We start from the raw sequence: 25,586 nt of genomic DNA, 5'->3' as shown, positions 1-25,586 counted from the left end.
AAATCTCAATTCCTCTTTTCGTTCTATAACAGACACATTACTGAAAACTATTCTTATTATTATACAGAAATGTTATATTGTTTACATACTGCAGCATGAAAATCTATTTTCTGTTAGTTGAAACATTTGTCCAATCAGCTCACAACAAACCCACCCATACAATTTAAGAACACAACTCCTTCTTTGGTAACTTAGGGGAGGTGTGCTCATGGTTGACCTTTTGGTAACAGCATAACTTCCAAAACATGTTCATGTTATAAAATGTTATAAATACAAAATTTATATAGAAAATAAGATTTCTAAATAGCTGCCCAACTATTTTAAGCTATTGATTTATTAAGGGTTCTAATAGCTGGGGCCATTTGTTATATCTGTATTAAGCCATAAATGTCCTACTCGTTACTCTAGGACACAAAATGTGCTGCTTATGATATATTGTGATCCTAATATAGAGAGAAATGGATGTTCTGCTAATGGTCTGATACTCTTTTATGGAATCTGCAGAATGATGCATAAGGATTCAAAATTCTTTTTTTCTGCTTTTTCAGATTGGGAACTGCAAGAATGTCACAGTAATGTCACTTCGTACTAATAAGCTGGAGTTTCTTCCTGAAGATATTGGACAGATGCAAAAATTAAGAGTGTTAAACTTGAGCGATAACAGGTATAAAAAATTACTGGGCTTCAATGCAGTGATAAGCAATTGACTGTTTACAGTGCCCTATACTGCACCTATGAAGGGCAGCAAAGGGAACCTTTCATTTATGACTCAGGTTTAACTGTTAGTACAAAACTGATCCAAACACCTTTGTAACTGCTTGTATATTAATGACATCCCTGGTAAATTAATAAGCAATCATTCAAAATGTTGTAGGAAATGTTAAGTAACATATGTGATTAAAAATGTAAAGTTTAAGAAATTTAAGGAGAACTTAATTTGAATCTTATTGTAAGGGCTTACCCTGGTGGTCGCCTGCCGCCCCCTCGGCTGGGACGCCCGCCGCATCTGCTTCCTCCTGCGCCGGATTGTTAAGGGCGCGCTCGGTGAGCCTCTGCTGTATCAATTGGCGCATGGGCACTGGCGTGATGACGTCAGCGCGCAATGGCGTGAAATTTGAAAATTTAAAGGCCCATTATACAGATTGTCATTGCCCATTATAGGTTTGTTCCTGGTACCTGTAGCTTTTGCTATTTTGATTCTGAGCTTGATTCTGATTATCTGTTGTGACCCCTGCTGTTCCTGACGATTCTGACCTCTGTATCCTGATCCATTGCCTGAATTTCGACTACCTCTTCTGCTATATCCTTCTGATTGATCTCCCGGTTTTGACCCTTGCCTGCCTGACCTCGCTTTGAACTCTGCCTGCCCAGACCCGGCCTGATTTGTTTATGCTCACTTTCTGCCTGCCTCGACCCGGCCAGTTCCGACTACGATTCCGCTTAACACCTTGTACCACGACCTTCTGCCCAAAGACTTTGCTAACAGTCGTGCCCCTCTGCTTATCCAGAACCTCTAGCCTTGCACCTCAAGTTTAAGTCCTGGTGGCATCCAAGTAGCTGAGGGCTCCTCCCGAGGCAAAAGGCGGTCACACTACAGGTGAAGCACGAGACCAGGGTGCTTGGCATTTTTTCTGGTGTTGGGTGCCGACCGTGGCACTTATGAAGCCATGCAAACTGTCATTAATTGAAATAATAGAGGATCATACATTTAGCGCAGCAAGCTAAACATAAAAGTGATTCGACAGAGCTGTGTTTATAAGTTTATAAGCTTTTTTGTGTGATTATACTCTCCTAGCAAAGGAAGCAAACATAAGCACAACTATTTATTGGTTCAAAATCATTTAGTAAAATAAATCACAAATAATGGACCAGAGTCAGTTTGATGAGAAAATCTAATCTTGTGGTTTATCCTAGGAGAATGCAATATAAGTTAAGTGCACATTTTGAAATTTGGAAAAGATATGTTTTTCTCATGAAATATTATCTTGTCCAGTGTTTTAATAATCCTCACAATACATTGATATTATATTATATATTTTTATTTATATTTTGAAGATTTACCACATGTAGAGGCTTTTTTATTAAAGGTAGAATTTTAGAGGTTATCAAAGATTTTGCGACCACAATTAAATTCTATTGGGGGAATGTAATTAAAGTCGGTAAGGGGATGTATGCCTTTGTGGAACTAATTTTTGACAGTGGAAGAATGTTTGTGAATTTTTCGTTTGCGCCAGGCAGCAGTGAATGTAATAAAAGTTCTTACTGAAAAAGTTTTGTTTGCTCCAAAAGATTACAGCACCTTCTAGCACATCTTAAAAGGGTGCAATTATAATTTGCACTGCAATAACCATTTAACGAAGAATATTACAATAGTTTTTCTCTTTGCAACTATTATTACATTCCCCCTATATCTCTAAAATTGTGAATGCCATTAAAGTTATTAAAAGTATAAAGGCATAAAAAGTATGAAATAACAGTATGCGCTAAAAAATACAAATATCTCTAAAACTTCTGAAAACTTCTAAAAGTCTGAATGGTTAAAAAAAGGTCTAATAGGATCAGCGCAGTTCCCATTGACTTCTATTGTACCTTGGCCACTGTTACTTGGAAAAATTTTAATTAAGGGGTTATTTATCAAAATCCAAAATGTTTTCACTATTTTCTGAAAACCAATCTGACCAAATCCCCATAGACTTCCCCCCACTATTTATCAATAAATGTTTACGAAAATTTCGTGTGCGGGAAAAAACTCGATAAAATCGTGAAAAAATCTGAATAGTAAAATTTTTTGTTGCTGAAAATTATAACTTTTTGGGATTATGTGCTCAAAACCACAAAATCTTCGGATTATTGAAAAAAAACCCAGCACAGATCAGGATATCTTCAAAATGTCAACGAGACATCTGCTATTGACTTCTGAGTTGGAGTACATTTTAATTCGGATTGCTTGGTGGTCAGACCGGTTGGAAAATGACCAGCAGGTGTTGCTGTTGTTACAAAATTCATTCATGTTAACAGTACATGTATCCTTTAGTATCTTGGAATTAAAAATAAATAAATAATGAATGTACATTGCAAAAGTACGAAGCATATCACCTTCATAAATTTAAAGGGAACTATCGCGAAAAAATGTAAATGTAATATAAGCTGTAGCATACTGAATTATGAAACTTTCTAAACAGGGTCGGACTAGGCCGGTGGGACACCAGGAAAAAACCTGGTGGGCCCCGGCTCTTTTGGGCCCCGCTGGCCCAGACCGCTCCCTGCACTACCTCCTTACATCCTGGATGCACCAGCAGAAGGTATTGATGGGCGCACACGCGGTGCCCACTGGCCGGCACAGGCTCGCTGCACTTCCGCCTTGCCTCCTGGACCCCGGTCGCGTCAGCCAAATGTATGCACATGAGCGCACGTGCGGCAAAGGTGGTTTAATAGCAGATTACTTTATGGCTGGGTGGCCCCTGAGGCTGCGGCAGTCCGACGGTGTTTCTAAATACAGTCAATTAAAAATTTTGCATTGTTTCTAAAATAATCAAGTTAATCTTTACTATCCCTCTTTCAGCATCTGTTTCTCTTCATTCTGTCTTCATGCAGCAGTTGGGTGTCAGATATTCATTAACAGATTCAGTATATCTTATAGGGGGGCTCCTTTTGCCTAGTTTTAGATTTTGTTTGTACTGGAATAAGTTATTTGAATGAGCTCTAATTCATCTGGTAGGAAAGGAACCCCCCTATAAGATACAGTATATTGGATCTAACTGTCAATGACACTCAACTGCTGCATGAAGAGAGGATCAAGAGAAACAGATGCTGAGAGAGGGATAGTGAATATAAATGTGATTATTTCAGAAACAATGCAAATTTTTTAATTGATTGTATTTAGAAAGTTTCAGACTTCAGTACGAGGAAGCCAATATTACATTTTCATTTTCACAATAGTTCCCCTTTAACATCCACTTCTTTTTAAAATTTACTTATCCTTTAAGAAATACGACTGTAGGGACAGGAAATTCCATTCTGACATTTTGCATCAGGTACTATTTTGTATTACTTTTTTAAGGTCTCTGTTTAATTTAAATTTATTTATAGTGATGGGCGAATCTGTGGCGGTTTGCTTTGCCGAAAAATTTGTGAATTTACCGCAAAATTTGTGAATTTACTGCAAAATCTGTGAATTTACTGCAAAATCTGTGAATTTACTGCATCATGGCAGATTATTTTCACTGCAGTTTTGCGAATTTATTCGCTGGTGGTAAAACGTGGAAATTCGCTGCAAATCCATGCCTGGTGAATTTATTTGCCCATCACTATTTATTTGCTAGGCACGCTAACCCTTGAAATCAGGCATGTGTTTCAACATCACATGCCAATATGAATGGAAGAGGACATGAATAGAAAGAGGAGCAATAAAAATAATGATAGCAATACAAATAGCCTGATAATCATTGTTGTGGCACAGAACCTAACAGTCAGGTGGCATTTTAACATTTGGAGCGTAATAGAATAAAAAGGTAAAAAAAATCAGCTCCAGGTTTCCCGTCCCTTCCCCCACAAAAAGCAGAAAGCTTTGGCTTATGTTATTTCCATCTCCAGCATGGTAAAGGTTAACTTAAAGTTGAACCTTTCTTTTATTTTACAGCCAGTTGATATTGCTCACTGGTAGTTATCCTCTTTTGTGCACCATATCTAATCATACTGGCACCTTGTTTCAACCTTCACTGGTTTTGCAGCTTTTCTTCCTGTATGAAGGAATAGGATAGCGTGGGTTGGAAGCATCTGCAGTTTCTGCATGAGCTTTTCAGTCCATTACCATGGAAACTGATGCAGAAACTGAGCACCTTTCCACCCAGTATCGCAATTTAGTCTCCCATCCCCCTAAATACAATACAACTTTCCCTTGAGAAATTAGCTGTACTGTTATACTGAAAGGAAAACTATCAGGAGTAAGTGGTGTTTATTTTGCTTAGGGGAAAGAGTTTCTTAAGCAGAAGGTTGCTATATAGCATTCTGTGCAGAATGTGGAGGATATAGTGGCACACTCATGAAGAGTTAAGTGCCTTGGCGCTTAAGGAATACTTTAGAGAATAAGAGGTCCAAAAAGATCTTTGCTTTTTTTTTTAAAGACCCCTGAGTATGCAAAAAATGATTCATGTTATATGTAAATACATTATAGCACCATGTGTCTCTTCCCACCACCTCTGAATCTCTGACATCATTGTTCTGTCACCTTCATGCCAGTGCTGATACAAACTCATGCTGGAGACATCAGCGCTGATACAATTGCATGGTGCTGATGTCACATTCCACATTACCATGTAATAGGGTGAAATGTTAAATGTATAATACAAATGTGTAATAAATGGTTAATACATATATCTTCAGGTTGGCCACTAAGGGGTGCCAGAAGATAACAGTAGTAAGGGAATGTCCCCAGAGGGTGGAGAATATCAAGTTATAAAAGGGAAGATTCCAGGAAGTGAAACAGAGATGCATCATGGGAAGAAAGATGAGCAGTGGGCTCTGCAGTAGAGTCATCTCCTGCAAGAGGTACCAAGCCTAGATAGTGTGAGGCCTAGTGGTGTAATAGTACACTCTAGAACAGTGATCCCCAACCAGTAGCTCGGGAGCAACATGTTGCTCCCCAGCCCCTTGGATGTTGCTCCCAGTGGCCTCAAAGCAGGTGATTATTTTTCAATTCCAGGCTTGGAGGCAAGTTTTGGTTGCATAAAAACCATATGTACTGCAAAACAGAACCTCTTGTAGGCTGACAATCCACATAGGCACTACCAATAGCCAATCACATGCCTTATTTGGCACCACCCAGGAACATTTTCATGCTTGTGTTGCTCCCCAACTGTTTTTACATCTGAATGAAAAAGGTTGGGAATCCCTGCTCTAGAAAGTGTAAGAGAGCAAGGTAACTAGCATGGGCAGCTATGGCCCCAACAAGGAGTGAGTGGGCATAGTGTTCTCAGTGGGGATCTCCCAAGCCAGGGCATAAGAGGAAAGGCTAGGTCCGGAGAGTGAGCCAGTCAGGATCCAAGAGGGGTGCCTGCGAGTTTGTGTCCCCCTCAGCCCCCCGGCAGTGTGCAGTTACGGGAAGTGTCATATGGAAAGCTGGGAGATTGAGCACTGTGAATGTGCTGCTGCTTAACTAAAGGCCATGACAATAAAGAGAACGTGTTTGAACTGCAACTCTCTGCTTTGTGTGTCATTACTGGAGGGTTTTTTATTATACGTATTTAATGCATTAAAGTCAATGGGTGTCTGAATAATTTTGGTGCAACAAATTTTATGCACGCACCAATTTTGACTGGCGGCAATTTTTTTTGTTGCAGCGAATTTTCCCGTGGCAAATTTTCACCACAGGTTGGCAAAAACATTTGCGGAAATGCGGAAATTTGCCACAAATCCATGCCTGGCAAATAAATTTGCCCATCACTAAATATAACCTGTTCTAAAACTGAAAGTTTTTTCCCTGTGGAATTCAGTACATCTGTAGGGTTTTGGTATAACAGTAAATTATTCTGTATAAAATGCAGACTTTTTTCTGCACATAAAATGTTCTGAATTATGCGAGTAACATATTATGGCATTCATTTGCAGGTTGAAGAATTTGCCATTCAGTTTCACTAAACTTAAAGAACTTGCTGCTCTGTGGCTTTCTGACAATCAGGTAATAGCTTACAAATATATATAACTGAGATCACTATAGGCAATTATATGGCTATGGCTCTATATTAGCAAATATTCATATCTGACTAATTTAGTCTTTGTCTTTAATAATATAATAGTACAGTGTAATTAATATTAATCAGCATAAATACATTTGTCAGTATAAATACATGTTGATGGCCATGGCCAGAACTAGGGGTAGGATGACCTCAAGGGTGCTATTGTGAGGGGGTACTAGGAACATACCACTTCTGCCTGCTTCCCCTTAGTTCCAACACTTCGCTAACTCACAAGTTCAGGTAAGAAAATGTGTTGCGAGTGGCCAAGTGGGGTTGATTAGGAACATTAAGGCATTGTTTTCTTCATTAGGAAAAGATCCTTTGTCCAAGTCTGAATAATGTAAGCTTTAAATATATTGTAATTAACAAACTTACGAATCTGAAGTTCATGATTTTTGTCAAATTCACATGGACTGGGGGGCAAAAAAGACACTTGGACAGAGCACAAACCTGGCATAAGCCATTAAACTTTTTCTGTTCCATTTCCCTGCATTAATACTAAACCACATAAACCTTTTTCGTAAGAAAATAGCAGTACATAACAAAACCTCAAAGCCATGGCACATCTTTTAGGCCTTTAATGGATCGCTTAGAAATAAAAACATATGCTATACAATAATTATACGTTCCTCCATTATTTTGATTATATATTACCTATTCTTTGCTTAACTTTGTAGTTGGTGAAAGAGGTGCATAAGATAATTTATTGTGTTTGGCTCCAATATTGAAAGATAAATTACACTGCAACTGCACTTTGTTTTTTACAGTCCAAAGCACTCATTCCTCTTCAAACCGAAGCTCACCCAGATACAAAACAGAGGGTATTAACAAATTACATGTTCCCCCAACAACCACGTGGTGATGAAGGTAAAAAAGCCAAATGTCATATATCTGTCCCTTATTGTATTTATGACTTTAAAGATTTCTTTTCCATGTCTCATTTTATCACATGGGGTTTGTAGTAGGCGTGTGGGGCATGAAGTTGACTGTTGGAGATTGCAATGCACCAGGCCCTCTGAAGTTTTTTTTCTGCAGGGGTGCCCGGTGCACTCTAGTTATAACACTGTGTGGAATTTAGTAGCTAGCTTAACTTCCTTTAGCAGCAATAATCTCTGTAAAACATTTTTACACAGTAATTAGAAGGAATATCAGAACATTTGTTACAAAACAGAGAAACAGCATTTATTTTTGCGTCAACAGTTTTTTTCAGGTATTCTGCAAGTGCTGTGCTGTTATTGCTGTTATTACTCTACTTCTTTATTGCATTAGGTAGCAACATTACTATTGTAGACTGATAAACTGGGTAAAAATACTCTTTTCCAGATTTATAGACCTTTACAGTTCTCACATATTTCTTTTGATCAGGGCATGGTTCACGTGAACAAAGCTATCCTGAAAATAACAGACTCTTTGGGGCTTATTTATTAACATTGGAAACAAACACCACATGGGTGGTGTTGCCCATAGCAGCCAATCAGAAATTAGATTTGTTATTGGTTGTTTTCAGTTTGGTATGCAACTGTTTTCAAACAACATTTTTTTTATTAATACCATTAGGAGAGGTTTGGAAATATTATTAAATGTATGCATAATGACTGTAACTAATGTGAATTTGTCATGTCTGCAGATTAGCAGCCAGAAAACAGAACACGTTGCACTATACATTGTTTATACAGACTCTGAAACATTTTCTCAAACCGAAACCTGCTAATGAGCTTTATATATAATGCTTAACAACTTAGTTTGCATCCTCTAAGAGTTCTTTATCAAAAATAAATTGTCTGCTTAATGGGCATGGGACCTACCTTTTGGTTTATCTGAAAAGCATCAGAAATATCAAAGATTATATTTAAAAAGTGATCAGCACTGCTTTTCATTTAGCATTTTGTGCTTTTAAATTAATAAATATATTATTAAAATTATAATATAATCATAATATAAAAAGAGATAATAATAACATATATATTTATATAAAGACTTTGTTTATACCAGGTCATACTTTTGCCTAAAAAAATTAAAATAAGTATTTATGTACTGTAATACAGGATCTCTAAAGTCAGTAATGACTGAACTGAAATTTTTTATTAGGGGTTTTTCAGACATTTTTGTTGATTAAATGTAAAACTGTATATAAGCAGAATGGCCTGAGTTATGTCAGTTTGCTGGCCTTGGAACAAGCAACTTCCTATTTAAATTTGTCCAAAACCAAGAAGATTTTTCTGTAAAGGGTTTATATTCAACGATGGCTTGAGCATATATAAGTAGTCAATGGCCAAATGGATTACATGGAAACAGATCCTTACATCTATCATGTGTCATGCCAAATTAGCCATTTTATTGAACAGATAGCAACATCATTTTAACTAGTAGGTAAATAACATAATTGAAAGGAATGCCAAATTTGATAGCTTTTTCCTTAATTCTTACTTTCTTTGTCTTTAATTTGAGAAGGATCTTAGTGATTTTGTGACAATCTCTTATAATGTAGATTTCCAGTCTGACAGCGACAGTTTCAATCCCACACTTTGGGAGGAACAGCGGCAGCAACGGATGACAGTGGCGTTTGATTTTGAAGAAAAGAAAGAAGAAGAAGCCCCAGGAAAACTTAAAGTAAGCCTCAGGTTCAGTAAATTCATGCTTCACTGTAATATGTTTGGAACAGCTGTATAGATCTCGCATACACAATTGTTAACAATAAATAGGTGGTTATGTAGCACAAAGTCTAGCAATTTGTAGCAACCATTAAACTGTTATCTCTCATTATTTCCAAAAAATGAAAGCAAACAGGTCAAGGTTTATCCCAGGTGAACAAAAAAATTGTAAATTGCAGAAATTAGGAATATTTTATCAGTCACATAAACAACATAATCAAACTGATGGTAACAACTTGGAATGCATGACACATTTGCTATGGCAATGCTTACTGCATTGGAGCATAAAAGACACAGAACGGGAGGAAATTGTAATTCAACTCTAAAGGAGCAGTCATCTTGAGGGAAGAGAACTGCCTCTGTTACACCCCATTTTTAGAAAGGCATTGGACATGAGTGGCAGACCAATGGGTGAGGTTAACCCAGCCCATAAAGATATGTAAAGATGTCAGAAAGATAGAGGCAGTGGGGTAGTTTTTTTGTGAGATTTAAAAATTTGGGAAACAAAAAAATGTCTGAAGGTCACATTAGGGGTTCTTAAACTAAGAATGAATAAAAAAAAATTATGGAACGGGAACATTTAAAGAAAATATGTCTTACACCAATAACTAATAGGGAGACAAAAGGCAATTGGGTCAGGGAGCTAGCTAAAAACAAAGGATAAATGATGGCATGGAGAGACAGAAGGTGACTGTAAAGCATTTGCCAGAAACACTTGCAGTCAAGTAAGTATTGGGGAGAATAATGTTGAAAATACCTACAGGCTAACAAATCTAGCAGCCTGACAGTGTGAGAGGAATGAACAGAAAAACATCAGGAGATACTGTATCAGAAACATAAGACTCATTTGGTTGATGGAGAAACACACTGAACAGCAGAGGTTGCTCCTATTGCAAATTCATGCTTTTAGCAGTGTAAAATAAAAAATCATGTACATTTCAAAAATACTCACTTTTAATTTGTTTGGGGAAATTTAGTTCCTTTTTAAAAACGTGGGAAACCATGGGAGGGAAGAAATAAGACACAGTGAAATATAAGAGAAAATTGTGTTAACAAGTAAAGAACAGTTGAGTGATGTACATACTGGATACTGCATTGATAGGACAATATTCCCTACATCTGCATTTGTACTACTGAGGTACTGAAGGCATAACATTTATATTACAAAAACACTATAGGGTCTGTGTAATTATTGGTAGAATTTGCAATAGGCTCTGTATTTGTGTATCTAGGACATTATAGTGTCTCTGTTAGTGCTGGTGGAAAATTGTGGGCACTGTGGCTGTACACCATTTATACTATATTTGTACACCCTTGGGTCTGGTTTTAACTACAGGTATGGGACCGGTTATCCAGAATGTTCGGGGGGCCGTAATTCAGACCTTTCTGGATAACGGGTTTCCGGATAACGGATCCCATACCTGTACAAGGTTATTGTGGCTTTTCAATGTGTGCTACAGGAGCCCCATTGACTCTACATTTACAAAGCTAAATGTAAACCATTTTAATCTAATACCAGGCTATATGGGTCTCTAGATATGCCCCTGGGCCCCTTTTCCACATTAAAATGATTTAATTCAATAATTTGGGATGCTGCTGGCTCTTTGTGTTCTGACTTCCACCCATTCCAACTTCCTAGCTAATTAGTCAGTGAATGAGGGTGCTGCTAATTTATATCTAAATTTGCTCTAAATTTTGTACATTTAACCATAAGCAGGATGTACTATAGACAATTTGCAGATTTTTAATTTATTGTTGAAGTTTTTGTTATACAACTCACAGTTTAATAAATTCAGTAACCCAACTATTATATCATTAGATGGCAAATTAAATGCAATTTGTACCTAGATTTACTGGCTTTATAAATGCACACTATAGTGCTCATTTATAAGAGCAAGTGTGCTGAAATGCAAGTGAGCATTGACACTGTTCAAAAAGAATTGAAAAATGTTCCTTTGCAATGAGCATCACATTCCAACCAGGAACAATTTAATACATAGGAAAATTAGTAATTGCCCATGGCCACGGTTACTTATTTCAGCTGGAGGATGCTTTAAAAGCATTCTCCAGAAAAAAGACCCCTCATTTTAGTCAGCTGGGAAAGTAGTATTACATTGTCCGTTTTCTTTATTTGGCTTGCTTTAAATTTTTTCTACATATATAATTTTATGGCTCATGCTTTATTCCCCCGATACACACAGACTTAAGGCCAGGTAAAGTTAATGCATTATTAAATGTACATACATGCCACAGAATGGGAAAATCCAGAGAAATATTCACTTTATTAAGGATTTGCTCTTCTGTCCCCCACAAACATATGCTTCCATAGTGTGTATAAGTCATTTAATAATAAGTATTATTAATTTGAGTTGACTAAAGGGGCCTAATGGTTGGAACATTTGGATATTAAATACACCATTTGGATTTAGTTATTGACACAGCAAAATTTAAAGACAAAAGCATTTGGCACAATTTGTATGCAGTTTGCCAACGTGGATGGTAACTTGTGTTCCTATTGATGTAGTTAATGGTACTTAGTGGGGACCTGCTATTATACTGGGATTCTGGGGACTGCTGGAGTGTGAGTGACTTTTTATCATGCTCTTAATATTACATTTATATTAAATACATATTTCTCATATTTATATGTATTAAATTATATGTATGTACACAGAGTTCTTTGGCCACCAATTAATCCAGTCGTTGCCAGAGAAAACAATTATTTGTCTAAAGCCACAAGTAAGTTATACAAAAGTTGTCATTGGGAGGAGAACCCATGGGCTCCTTGAGTTTCAGCATGACAACTTTTTGAAGAAGAAGAATGCATTTATGGCACACCAATATGTTGTCTTTAATCATTATGGATGAGCCAGCGCCCCTGAAGTGCTGAACTCACTAAGGCCACAAGTAGAATTTAAGCCTACCTTTGATAAGGCATCAGTGCACAACACAGTAACTGTTTTACATAAGCATGCTGTCTCAGAATATGTTTTTTGACCATGTATTAAATGTACTTTATAAGCCATCTCACAACATAAATCGAATAATTCAATTTCTAAATAGTTTTTCTTTGCAGGAAATGGCTGCTAAGATCAAGCTGTGCGTGCTCTTTTAAAGGATATAGCTGGCAGTTATGCTGCTTTGTGAATTGCTGTAATGACAAATAATGAAATGTTTCCCTGCACCCACAAAGCTCAGGATGTGGTTTTATTATTGCAGGGAAAGAATGGCATGTCCATGTGGGAAAGGTTGTGTTTAAAATGAAATAAAATCTGGCTTCCTGTCAGTCGTCTGAAGTCTTTATGTTGAACTTATGATATTATTAGTGCAGATAATTAGTGCTCTTTGTACAAGCAAAAATACTGAAATAAAACCGTGACAACATGATTTATATGAGTATATATGTTAGTTATAATATATAGTTATGGATAGGAATGGTGAAGGATGGGAACAGTGTGCTTAGAATATGTGGAATAATGAAGGATGAGGGCATTTTGTGATGATGTGAGATGTGGAAGACTGGGTATAGGGTAAGGATACTATACAGTGCTGAGGAAAATGAGAACACAGAAGAGGAGAGGAAAACAAAGTTTTAGTTGCAAAAAGTGGATATTATTGAATGAAAGAAGAAAGATGGAAGAGAAAAGCTAAGGATGGGGTAAGCCTACATGATCCATATAAAACAGGTTTACTTATCTTTAATAAATATTCAGAAGGCTGCAATAAAGTTATGTCTTTACCACTTCATGTATAAATGGCTTTGCAGAGAAAATATTTAAAGGGTATGTAAAACATAAAAGGCAGAATCCAAAGTAATGTCAAGTCAGAAGACTTTTTAAACTTTGATTTATAAAAGAAAAAGTATATGTTTACTTGTGCACAACAGAATGAAGAAAGAGGAATTATTATTTGAAAATGATTTTTGTTTTTGTAAGATGAGTTATTCATTGAAAATGGATCTTCTATTTGTGATAATACAAAGACAATCAACAAAGGAGATGAGAAGAAGCTGTATCACACTGATAATACTGGCTATCATTAGATCACTGACATTACCCAAATTGGCAGCAAACTTGGGTTTTTGTCTGTAATACAGACTGCTAGACTGATGGAAGCTGCTCTGTGTTCTGAGCTTGGCACAGTTAGCAATAAGCTAACATAGAAAGCTTTCTGTGCAGTGAGCTACCTAATTGGTGAAGCCACTTGAACAGTGAATTAACCTCTGTGCTGCCATCCTGGCAGTAGTTATTGAGCTGGAAGAGGAAATACTGTACAATGCTTTTATTTAAAAAATGAAAATGAATTACAAACGTGCTTAAGGAAGAAATGTATGCACACATCATTTTATCTGAGGATTTACTTTGCCTTTAAAATAATTCATTGATGAAAAAAACAGAAAAAATATGCAGTGTAGAGAGAGAATTTTCAGCAACATAAAATATGGTCAGAGATATTGTACAGGGATAAAATGTGCAGTGTCAGCTTTGTCAAAATGAGCAGAAGGATTAAGGTCAATAGAAAATGTAACAAGTGTAGTTCCTGTAGAATCACTGCTTGGGCTCCAAGACTAATGTGTTAAAGTAGGTTATTGTCATAAAGGAATTGTTTTTGTCAGAGAGAAATTGTATAGAATTGATTGGAGGTCAAGTAAGTAAAGAATGGCTGTTACATACTCTCATGGAATTTCAAGAGGAGAAAGCAATCTGAAGAGAAAATGCCGGGTTGAGAATATCTGACACCTAAGCTGAAAATATCTATGGCGATCACCCTTTTAATAATGCAGCTTTTACCGGTGACGGTACAGGGCTTCTCTGGTTTCTCATATAAAAACGAATTATTTGCTTTTAACTGATTGCTTATGTAAACACTCTACAACTAGATAGTATGCTCTTATGAAGTGTATTGTAATGGGAATTCCATAAGAGGAATCCTCTAGCATCTCTATTAGCAAACGCAAAGGTGTGAGCTGCATCTAGATTTATTTTAATGGTGATGCATTTTTTATAATTACCTTCTTCGGCATTACCAGTGGCATTTGCATTTTGCAGTGAGTAGGAAGAGATCTGCCATATTTTTGGCATAAAATATCTTATACACTTTGATAAATATGACCTACTGTAAATAGAAGTCATATGGACAAGCAAAGTAACTCAGTGATAGATCCCAAAAACTTAACTGAAAAGCATTGGTAAAAAAAAAGGCTGAGCAGAAGGTTTTGTAATGCATTTGCTAACTCTACAATAATTCATGCAGAAAGTTATTCCAAACTTCAGTTCTTATGTTTGTTCTCTAAATAACAGTGCAAGAGTAAATCTGTAGGAGGAACTTTATGCTGATGTTTCTTGCAAAATGTAATGATTCAAGTTAATTACTATGTATAGTGCAGGGTGCTTGGATATAAACTTTTTAAAGTGTCAGTTCTTTTAGTATTCCTACAAATAACAAAGCAATTGAGAGCCTAGAATATGTATATTTGGGCATCTGTGTTAACCAGCATACTTTATTATTCTACCCATGCTTTATAAGCAAATTATTTTGTAATAGTTTTTATTTGAAAATTCAAATTGCATAGGCTTAGGTGATTTTTTAAATATATAAAATTTGCTTTAACTTTGTCAAATGTCAGCCTGATACCCAATTTGCATTTACATTATAAAAGTAAATAAATATTACTTTCAGCACCTGATAGGCATTAATATACTCTGGGTGTTTATATACTCTGGGGGGCACATTTACATAGGGTCGAATATCGAGGGTTAATTAACCCTTGATATTCGACTGTCGAAGTTAAATCCTTCAACTTCGAATATCGAAGTGGAAGGATTTACCGCAATTCGTTCGATCGATGATAGAAGGAAAAATCGTTCGATCGAACGATTAAATCCTTTGAATCGAATGATTCAAAGGATTTTAATCCATCGAACGAACGAAATTCGTTCGATCAAAAAACGCTTAGAAAGCCTATGGGGACCTTCCCCATAGGCTAACATTGAGGTTCGGTAGGTTTTAGGTGGCGAAGTAGGGGGTTGAAGTTTTTCTTAAAGAGACAGTACTTCGACTATCGAACAATCAAGGAGAAAGTTATTTATTTCAGAAAAATGGTGCAACTCACTCAAAAATAAGATTTTTTACACACATTATTCATAATACAGATTGTTTATAAATCCAGAAACCAGTTATATTAAATTAGTTAGTGAACTGCACACTAGAGGCTTTAGTCAGACAGACATCGCTCTCACAAAATCTCGAGGCAAATATTTGCAAACGACAGAAATTTAGTGGTGTGCTACAAAATCTGATGCCCCATGTTGTAATGTAAAATTTAATCAAACAGTCTATTCCGCTTTACATTACTGGGTGAATTTGTATGTTGGAGGAAAATGTAGCATGCAGGGTTCCCTTTCCATCAGTTGTGTTGATTTGGACAGTAAATCTTTCAGATTTTAATATCAATTAAGCAATCTTCAGAAATGCACAATTAAATCTGACCTGCACGTAAGAGGTCAATATGGAGAGATAAGGAAGAATCTGTTTTCTGGTAAAAAAAAAGATCCGCAAACCAGAGGCCACCCGTTACGTGGAACAGAACTTTAATTTGAAGCATAGGTGGTTCTTCATGGTAAGGGCAGTGAGGTTGTGAAATGCCCTGCCGAGTGGTGTCATTTGGAGTTGAACTTGTTGGACATATCTTTTTTTTTACCTAAATGAACTATGTATGGATGCGGCAAGGGGAAGAAATCTCTGCCATGTTATTCACCCATTCGGTTTGTTTTTTTCTGTTGCTAGTAGCATAACATACAACATAATCTCAGTGTAGTTTGAAATTTAAAGTCCACTTTATAACAGATCTAAGCAGAGGAGCAATAACATTTTTAAGAAACAATTCTAATACTGGACCCTGTTTCTAGAATCCATACAATCTACATGTGAATTATGGTCAGATTACAATCAAACTCAGGATCTGCAAGACAGTAGTGATAACACATGATCCCCCATGTTTTCTAAGTACTGATGTCAAATTCAAGGAAGATTTTTAATCTGACATATAGTGCGAGAGTGCAAAAGCACCAACAAATGTGATTACAGAGAGGTTTGGAAGGAATGGGATCGAGTAGGCAAGTAGTAATCATAAATCATTAAGTTCTTAGACTTCCTCTCCAGTGACAGGGGAGAAAGAGCACAAAAAGACTGGGTCATGGAAAGGGAGGGAGATGAGTGGCTAGGATGGTTTTATTGTAGCTTTAATTTTGCTTTTGACATTCTCAGCATAATACATGAAGAAGTTGGAAAAGGGAGAGCAATGAGTTAAAAGTAAAGAAAAGTTGTGTGGGTTTTTCAGAGGGTAGAAAACGTTTGTCTGTTCACTGTGTAAATAAGATGACCTATAATAAGATGAAAGCTATATGCTTGAAAGAGTAGAAATATGCACCAAAATATTTATTTGACAGACAGTGTGTATGAAGTCAGCATTATATTTAATCTGTATCACTATAGATTTTTTTCTTGTCTTAATTTAGGTGGAAATTAACCTTAAACGCTATCCAACACCATATCCTGAAGATTTAAAAAATATGGTTAAATCAGTGCAAAATTTGGTCGTCAAAGGAAGCCTTGGATCGTCATTGGAAAATTCCATGCCAACACCAAGTGCTGAACAAAATCTCAAGGAAAAATATGAGCATAAATGGCCAGTATCGACAAAGGACATGAAGTCTGAGGTGATTTCACATTTTATACACAAATACACATAAACTCTCTAAGAAGTTCAAATTTCCAATGCGCAATGTACTCATGGTTTTCAAATTGTATGTCAGAGAAATCCCTGCTGTGGACACTTTTGATATTCACCAAAAGCACTGGAAAAGGTTAAGCAGGTGCCACTCTCTGATGTCAAAGCATGCTGACACAGGCTCTTTTACTAGGGATGCACTGAATCCTGGATTTGTCCAAATCTGAACCCAATATAACTGAAAAAAACATGCATCGGATATGTTTCAGTATTTGACTGAATCTGTACCACTGGATTCAGGGATTCAACCAAGCCCAGAAAAGTAGGGTTCAGTGCATTCCTAAATTTTACCGGGTATCATATATATGTTATACAGAATGTGTGTATATGAGTGTTACCCACTAAAATGAGATGTTAGTAGTATGGATTAATTTTTTGGGGGGAAATTGTATGAAAATTCTTTAAACTCAAATATACTTGAATCAAAAAGGCTAATTGTTTATCTTTACTTAAAGTGATACTGACACTAAACATTTTCTTTTCAAAATATTCATCTACATTAAAAGTTACCTATAGGTCATGTTGATAGTTTTTCACTGACAGTTCTGCTTTTGTAAGTAATTGTTACTTGAAGTTCCTAAACCTGACTGTTTTGTCAACCTGACTGTCCCTTCTCAGCCTGTCAGTTATAGTTTCTAATGTTAACGGACTCTCATACAGGAACATGGGGATAAGAAAAGCATCGGGCAAATACTTTTATGGCAAAATTAGAAATAGCATTCAAAGACAATGTTATGATAGATAATAAAAAAGTTTATTTTCTGATGTCAGTATCTCTTTAATGCTTTGTATGGTTATGCTACCTGCCTCAAGTCCAGGTCAGATTATTGACAGACAACAGTCTTAACTTAACTTCAACATTTGCTAATTTTTTTGTATAAAGGAAATAAAATAAGGTAGGTCTAAACTCATATGTTTTGAAATTTTAGGCATCAAATCGGGAACATAAAGAGTTCCAAAAAAGCCAAATATCAGACTCTGGCAATATCCGTAGCTTTTCTGTGGATGTTGCAAAAAGGAAGGAAAAAGAGGAACATTCAGAGAGACCAGAGGTATATATTTTAACCAGGGTCAAAGTTATTTTATAAAACATTGTTTTAATAAAAAAGTGAATTCATTCTGTTAAAATGTTTATTGTAGTAACTATTTTAACATAACTGCAATGATTACAGTCCTTGAATAGTTAAATTTGCAGCATTATTTATAAGTATTGATCACAAAAAAATCTGTGTTTATCCATCTCTGTCCATTTCCAAGCCCCAGGTACCCACATTGGTCAAGTGTTTTAAACTTTGATCCACATTTGGGGGCACTGAGGTGATAGGCTATTGACGGATGCTGCATTCAATATCTAACAAAATTAAGTCAAAGTCAACTGGACATTTAGGAGATAATTATCAAAATTCAAAATGTTCTCACTATTTTATGAAAACCACTACAACCAAATCCGCATGGACTCCCCCCACTATTTTCACGAAAATTTTAGGATGTGATGCCCAAAACCACAAAATCTACAGATTATTGAACGAAAACCCATCACAGATCAGGATATCTTCAAAATGTCATCAGGACATCTGCCATTGACTTCTACGTGAACTTCCAGTTCCAGTTATTTGGACATTCAACAAATTTTAACACAACAAATTAATATATCTCAAAAACGTTGATTTTTTCTTCTATGAAAAAATTGTGGTTTTCCCCTTTAAAAGTCCAACCAGAAAAAAACGGATGGACTTTAATAAATAACCCCCTCAGTATTTGTGAAAGGGATGTAAGCACGTCTGTTGACCTGCTTTTAACGTAATAGATGCACTGTTACAGATATCAAAGTTGTTGATAGACGACAACTGAATACACCGGAAAAATATTGCCAAATGGAATCAAAACTATTTCACATTTTAAAAAGTGTTTCAAGAAAACACAGCTTTCTGCCAATACACATCTCAGGAAAACAACATACACCATTCTTGTCTATGAAGATTCTTATTTATCCAGGTTTCAAATTACACATGAAATCAAACTTCTATTTTTTATTAAAGCATTCATAGCTGCTGTAAGTTCATGTAAATATCTCAGCTGTCAATCAAATAATGTCTGACCCTACTCTATTCCTTAGAGACAGGGCAGACAATTACTTTCACTTTCCATTCAGCAGTTACTAGATGTCACTGCTCTCCTCACATAAAAAACTCTAAGGGGGTTATTTATTAAAACTCAACTTTTTCCCATTTTTTAATAAAAACAAACTTGACCTAACTCCCATCCATGAATTTAGCTTATTTACAAAGAGGTCGGGAAAAAACTGAAAAAAAAAAATTGTGCAGCAAATCGTGCAACTTATTCGAATTGTCATTCAACAAAATTAACTTTTTCGAGTTTGTCACTGAATTATTCGAGTTTCTGAGCGAAAACCAACGTCAAACACGCCATAATTCCCACAATTCATGAAGGTTAAAAACATCTTCAAATGGTTAAAGGGACAGCTGTTATTGACTTTTACACTAATTCAACAGTATTTTAGGATTCTGACTTTTAGCAGCTTCTGGGCATAATAAATGTTGAAAATTTTGAAAAGTTTAAGGTTTTTTCAGTAAAAAACTCAACTAGAAAAAAAATCTAGTTGTAATAAACATTGCCCCCTAATGTTACCTCTGATTTTCTGCAACTGCTGCACTAGGGCTTTATTAAAAGGTGACAGCATTATACAGTGATCAGTACCTACAGATAATGGCAGAAAAGGATAGCACTTAATTTATAATGCCATAATGCAACAAGTCTTACAATACATTTTAGTTAAGATGCTATCTTGCATCAGAGTCACAGCAGGAAGGATAGGTTATTTCTAAGCCCGCAGACATGGATGTGTTTGTCATTTTATACAATTGACATTGCATTTTTTCGTTTAAAAATAAAGATGAAGTATGGAAATCTTATTGCATACTACCACTGCCTGATTATAATGGCTTATTTCAGCATTGCGTTTAGATTTATGATTTCAGTTTTTTTCAGATACTTTTATTATTTTGTCACATTAAATTAAAATGTTTTGCAGTGACATCCTGTGTAATGTATTAATAGCACATCCTGGATATAAATGTATTCATGTCTATGTTGTTAATTTTAGAACCAAAGTACATAGTGTTAAAATGATTGCGGCGTTTCACTCCTGAGAGCAAAATCCAGTCGGCCATTCAATTAGAGAAACTAATTGGATAGACTAAAACAGTCAGTAATGTTATTTTATGCCAGTATATGCTAGCTGTTGGCTAATGTTAGCTACTGAAAGTGCTATTAATGTGAATGTAATCCAGCAGGAAGCTTTTGGGCATCGTCCAAATGAGATGAGAATAGCAGAGCTTCGTCCATCCTTAATTGAGACTCCATTATACCCACCCAAACTGGTATTGTTGGGAAAAGATAAAAAAGGTAATCTTTTTTTATGTCTCCATATGAATTTCTAACTTGTAACCCTTTTACTGAACATCTAGTATATAATAAGTGAAATTAAATAAAACATGGCACCATTGTAATTATTGCCATCATTCTGCAAATTATCCATCATTTTTTAAACCAAGCAATACAATTTGATTGTAATGAAAATACTTATTATAATGTATTGTTGTGCAATTGCAGCAAGAGAGAAGTTCATCATATAAACTAGAGATTCATTTGAATTCCAGAAGAACATTTATTTTCTTAAATGTATGTTTAGCATATTTCTTATGCATGATTTCTTTTTGTTCATAATTCCTTTTGTAAGCACTGCTGCTAAATCATTTGTTGACATGTTATATTTTACAGTATCGTATAACTCTTATTGGGATAGTTTCTACGGATTGGGCTGTAAAATATTGCTGTCCAAATGATAATGCCATTTTAGCTTGGAACAATTTTCCTTTTTTTCCTGTTATCTATTGTATGTATAAAACTATTTAGGCAAATTTTTGGATCATTCAAGCATATTAAATTTTTTAATATAAATATGTACATTTACCAACACCTACTATAGCAACTCATTAAAATATAATAAAGTATTTTGATGTTTGCAAAAAAAAATGTATTCCAGATAGAAAACATGGTAGCAGTTTATAAATAATAATAATGAATTCATAAACAATTTTCAGTAATTCGTGTGACAGAAAATCATATTACTACTGATGGAACTCGTCCAACTCTTTCAAAATAGTGGATTCGGTGCATCCCTACTAATAATATCCTTTATATTTTAAAATAGAGGGTACAATATTCATTAAACTTGATTCCTATGTGAAAATTCAGGGCCCTAAGTAATATAAGTACATTAAGTAGGCCAAATAGGAAAAGAAAATATATTCGGCCATTTTTTATCTAAATAAATAATCTAGGAAGTTTTCTTATAAATTCTGAATTTGAGAAACATTGGACCAAAAACTCAAAGTTATTGTTTTACTTTTCACAGAATCTACGGATGAGTCAGAGGTAGATAAACATCATCACAATAGTGTTTCTTCAGGCACCTACTCAGACTACTCCCCTTCTCAAGCATCTTCAGGATCATCTAATGCTCGGGTCAAAGTGCAGATCACAGCTAAAGAAGCAGTAAATAGTTCTATGTGGGGTAACAGGTCAGTCAAGGAATTACAGAAAAATCTATTTATTACAAATGCCATATTAACTAATATGCAAAACAACATCCTAAGAACTGCTTCATAAATATTTTAACTATGAAAATCACAGAAAACCATATTATCTATTAAAAAAAGCTTGCCGAATCATCAAAACTTCTCTTGGTTGGAATAATCTAGCCTTCTAGGGGTCATTTACTTATGCCACAGTGGCAAGAGCTAGAACTCTAAGGGGTGCACAGGGGGTCTCAGCTCACTGCCATCTGAAAAGCACAGGCCCTTGAATTTGGCAGATTCTTCAAACGCCCCTCCTCTAAAATAGTTTTTTTTTTACTGAATTTTCCCAGTTTTGAAATGTAATTACCGATTTCCTATATAATTATTGCAATTAAAAAACCTTATTGTTTTATTAATTAAATCATAAAGAGTTTTACTTATGTACATTTTTCTTTTAGACTTACCCAGTCATTTCCACAGCCTCTTGAAACAAAGCCATTACTTAGTCAGCGAGAGCCTGCACCGGTTGGGAATTTACAACAGCGAAATGATAGACAAGCACTTAATGACTCCTTTACTGAGAACTGGAATGATAGCTCACACTATGATAACACTGGTTTTGTTGCAGAAGAAAATACAGTAGCGAATCCAAGCAGTAACCCAATGCTAAATGCAAAATCAAGAAGCACATCTGCCCATGGGCGCAGGCCATTAATTAGACAAGACAGAATAGTGGGTATTCCTCTGGAACTGGAACAGTCTGCACAAAGAAATTCCCAAGAATCAGATGTGTCCTCTAGCAATCCTTGGCAGAACTGGACTAGAACTCCAAGTCCTTTTGAAGACAGGACTGCTTTTCCTTCTAAACTAGAAAGCTCCCCTGTCAGTAGCCCATTGCCCGAAAGGAAAGAACATAAACAGCAGTCTCTTGAAACTCCAAATACATTTTCATCAGGGGCAACCTGGGAGTTTCATGATTCAACTACCAGTAGGAGTATGGGGAATGTATTTTCACATAATCATTGTCGTCCAGAGTCTGCCAAAAACTCAGTGAGCAAAAGTACTGAGAGGCTTGCACCATTAATGAAGGATTTGAAGACTGGCCGGTTTAAAAAGTCACAAAGCATAGATGAAATAGACATAGGTGCAATGAAAGTATATAACATACCACTGCAATATGACCCAAGAAATGTAATGCAAGGACGTCATGAAAGACAAGACTTGGGCATGGTCCAGGAGCAGAGTATGTCACGCAGTCAGTCAGTACCGATGCTGGATGATGAATTGCTTGGCTACGGAAGCAGCAGGGGGCATCAGCAAAAGCATATAACTAAAAAAGTATATCAGTTTGACCAAAGTTTTAACCCCCAAGGAGCAGTAGAGGTAAAGCCAGAAAAAAGAGCACCTCCACCTTTTTCATACAATCCAGAATATGCTGCACAGACAAAAACAATTGCAAAGGATTTGATCAGCCCAAGGGGCTACCGAGGTTATCCACCTTTGGAGCAGATCTTTTCTTTTTCTCAGCCATCAGTCAATGAAGACTCAGTTCCACCCCAATTTTCAAATCAAGGGTCAAGGCCAGGGTTTTTGAAAAGGGCAGATTCCTTAGCAAGTGCCACCGAAATGGCAATGTATAGGAGAGTCAGTGAGCCACATGAACCTCCACAGACCGACAGATATGGCAGGCCTCCATTTCTAGGGGCTATGGACCGCCAAAATAGCATGTCAGTTGCTGAATCACAGTTTTTGAAAAGGAATGGAAGGTATGAAGATGATCATAACATATACCCAGAAATGAAAACTCAAACTAGTAGTTATCCAGTTAAAACTCTTACACAAAGAAGGCCATTATCTGCAAGAAGCTACAGTACAGAGACCTATGGAACTACTCAAACAAGACCCGTCTCTGCAAGGCCCACAATGGCAGCTCTGCTTGAAAAGATTCCTTCTGATTATAATTTGGTTAACTATGGTGATAAATCATTTGAAAACAGTGATATAAAGTCAAGGCAAAATGCTGGAAAAATAGAAGAAAGCTGCAATAAGATGCCTGCAGACTGGCGACAACAGCTCCTTAGACATATAGAAGCTAGAAGGTTAGACAGGGTATGTTAAAAATCTCTTGGTATAACTATTATTATATCTATATTAATCACAATTAAATGTATGCCATGTACAAAAATTAGGTACTAAAATATGCAAATAATATGATGTTAGACAGATAAAGCTGCTAGAGAGGCATAGGCCTTTGTTATAATATGCAGTGTCCAGGCTGGGTTCTTTAGTTGTGGTCTGTAAATGAACATCTTCACGTTCAAACCTACCAAATGCGTCTGTTGTATTACACCATGGGTGCCCAAAAGGTAGATCGGAATCTACCAGTAGACCCTTAGCTGGTGATCAGTAGATCTCAAGACACTGCCAACAAACAGCTTGTCTAAATCACCCTCCTATTTCATGCTTTTTATTCAGATATTTATTATGTTAAGGTTACATAAGAAAGCATTTTTTGTTGAATATTCATTAATATTCATTAATTTTCTCATAAAGCAATATTTAAGTAATATTTTCCATGGGACAGAATTCCAACAATGCTTTTATGGATGTAAAGTATGGGCACTCCTGTGTTACTCTCACATTGGGGGCCCACTCAATGCATTGATGTTATTGAGCAATGGCAACACAATCACTTTATATTAATAAACGTCACCCAAACTGCAATGGGGTCTACAAGTATTTTAGTTAGAACTCTTTGGGAACACAGTATGGCTCTGGTACCTTATAATATATCAGGTTGTGTTGTTAATACCCCCAAAATCCATTAACTATTTCTAGCATTACTTTACCTATTTTTGAGCCTATTATTGGAGTAGAACTAATATTTCCATGATCAACAACTATTTACTCACCAACTAAAAGCCCCTGGTTGGATATTCAGTAAAGAATTATATATATTTTTCTCATGTGCATTAGAAAAATGTCAGATGTAGATGTTTTGCTGCTGCTCCATTTATGCTACGGTGCATGCAAAACACAAACATTCACAGCTGGAGGAAGATCTGTAGTTCTGTGTTATTGTAGCCTACATTGTTTTTACATTTTTAGTACTTCAATACTGTACTGTTCAAAGTATAACAGTTGTATGGGGTTGAGTAGTAAAAGTTTGCTAAAGGTGACAATCACATGTAGCAATTAATTAGCAGATGGCATTTACAGGTCATCTGTTTAAGAGTATGTATTATATACGTAATATAACTTACTGTACATGCCTTTTATTATATATGTGGCTTATAGGAGAACTAAAGCTTAAATAAAGAAGTAGCTAGAAATGTTGTACTTTATGTTTTGAGCTTCTGTACCAGCCCAAGGCAACCACAGCCTTTAGAAGGGAAGATCTGTGCCTCCAAAGATGACCCAGTAGCTTCCCATCTTCTTTTCTGCTGATTCACTGCACATGCTCTGTGCTGCTGTCACTTACTGAGCTTAGGGTATAACTCCCAACATATATTACACATAGCATACAAATGTTGTAATATAGGGTTGATTAGTAATTAATACAGATACTTACTAAATGGCAGCACAGAAACCAGTGCAACTAGCATGAGAATTTAATAATCAGCCCTATAGCATCAGCTTATATTACAGACAACCCTCATTTTCTGCTTGATAATTTGTGACAACCCATACGTTTAGCTTCCCAACATCTGCTCAGAGCCCACTCAGCATGTGAGTGTCACAGACACTTTCCAAGATGGTGACCCCCTGTGACAAGTTTGAAGTCCTAGATTATTGCTGCTATTGAGAAGCT

General features: G+C 36.1%; 1 protein-coding gene across 6 annotated transcripts in view; it reads left to right on the top strand.

The window, feature by feature from the left end:
• The window catches only part of LOC108715516 (leucine-rich repeat-containing protein 7), a 197,217-nt gene that overhangs the window by 140,800 nt on the left and 30,831 nt on the right, over positions 1-25,586 (top strand). For 4 of the 6 annotated variants that reach the window (XM_041561336.1, XM_041561334.1, XM_041561337.1 and 1 more), the window contains 9 exons: positions 549-664; positions 6,607-6,676; positions 7,502-7,601; positions 9,223-9,344; positions 16,903-17,103; positions 18,104-18,226; positions 20,486-20,600; positions 21,613-21,778; positions 22,234-23,884. In XM_041561336.1, the coding sequence (XP_041417270.1) occupies positions 549-664; positions 6,607-6,676; positions 7,502-7,601; positions 9,223-9,344; positions 16,903-17,103; positions 18,104-18,226; positions 20,486-20,600; positions 21,613-21,778; positions 22,234-23,884 (2,664 nt within the window). Of the gene's footprint in view, positions 1-548; positions 665-6,606; positions 6,677-7,501; positions 7,602-9,222; positions 9,345-16,902; positions 17,104-18,103; positions 18,227-20,485; positions 20,601-21,612; positions 21,779-22,233; positions 23,885-25,586 lie in introns of those variants that run through there. The other 2 variants (XM_041561335.1, XM_041561340.1) reach the window with 2 other exon arrangements.

Source organism: Xenopus laevis, chromosome 4S (genome assembly GCF_017654675.1).
Source record: "Xenopus laevis strain J_2021 chromosome 4S, Xenopus_laevis_v10.1, whole genome shotgun sequence".
NCBI classification, from domain to species: Eukaryota; Metazoa; Chordata; class Amphibia; order Anura; family Pipidae; genus Xenopus; species Xenopus laevis.
Note: the sequence above shows the minus strand (reverse complement) of the source record. Positions and strands in the feature narration are given on the sequence as shown.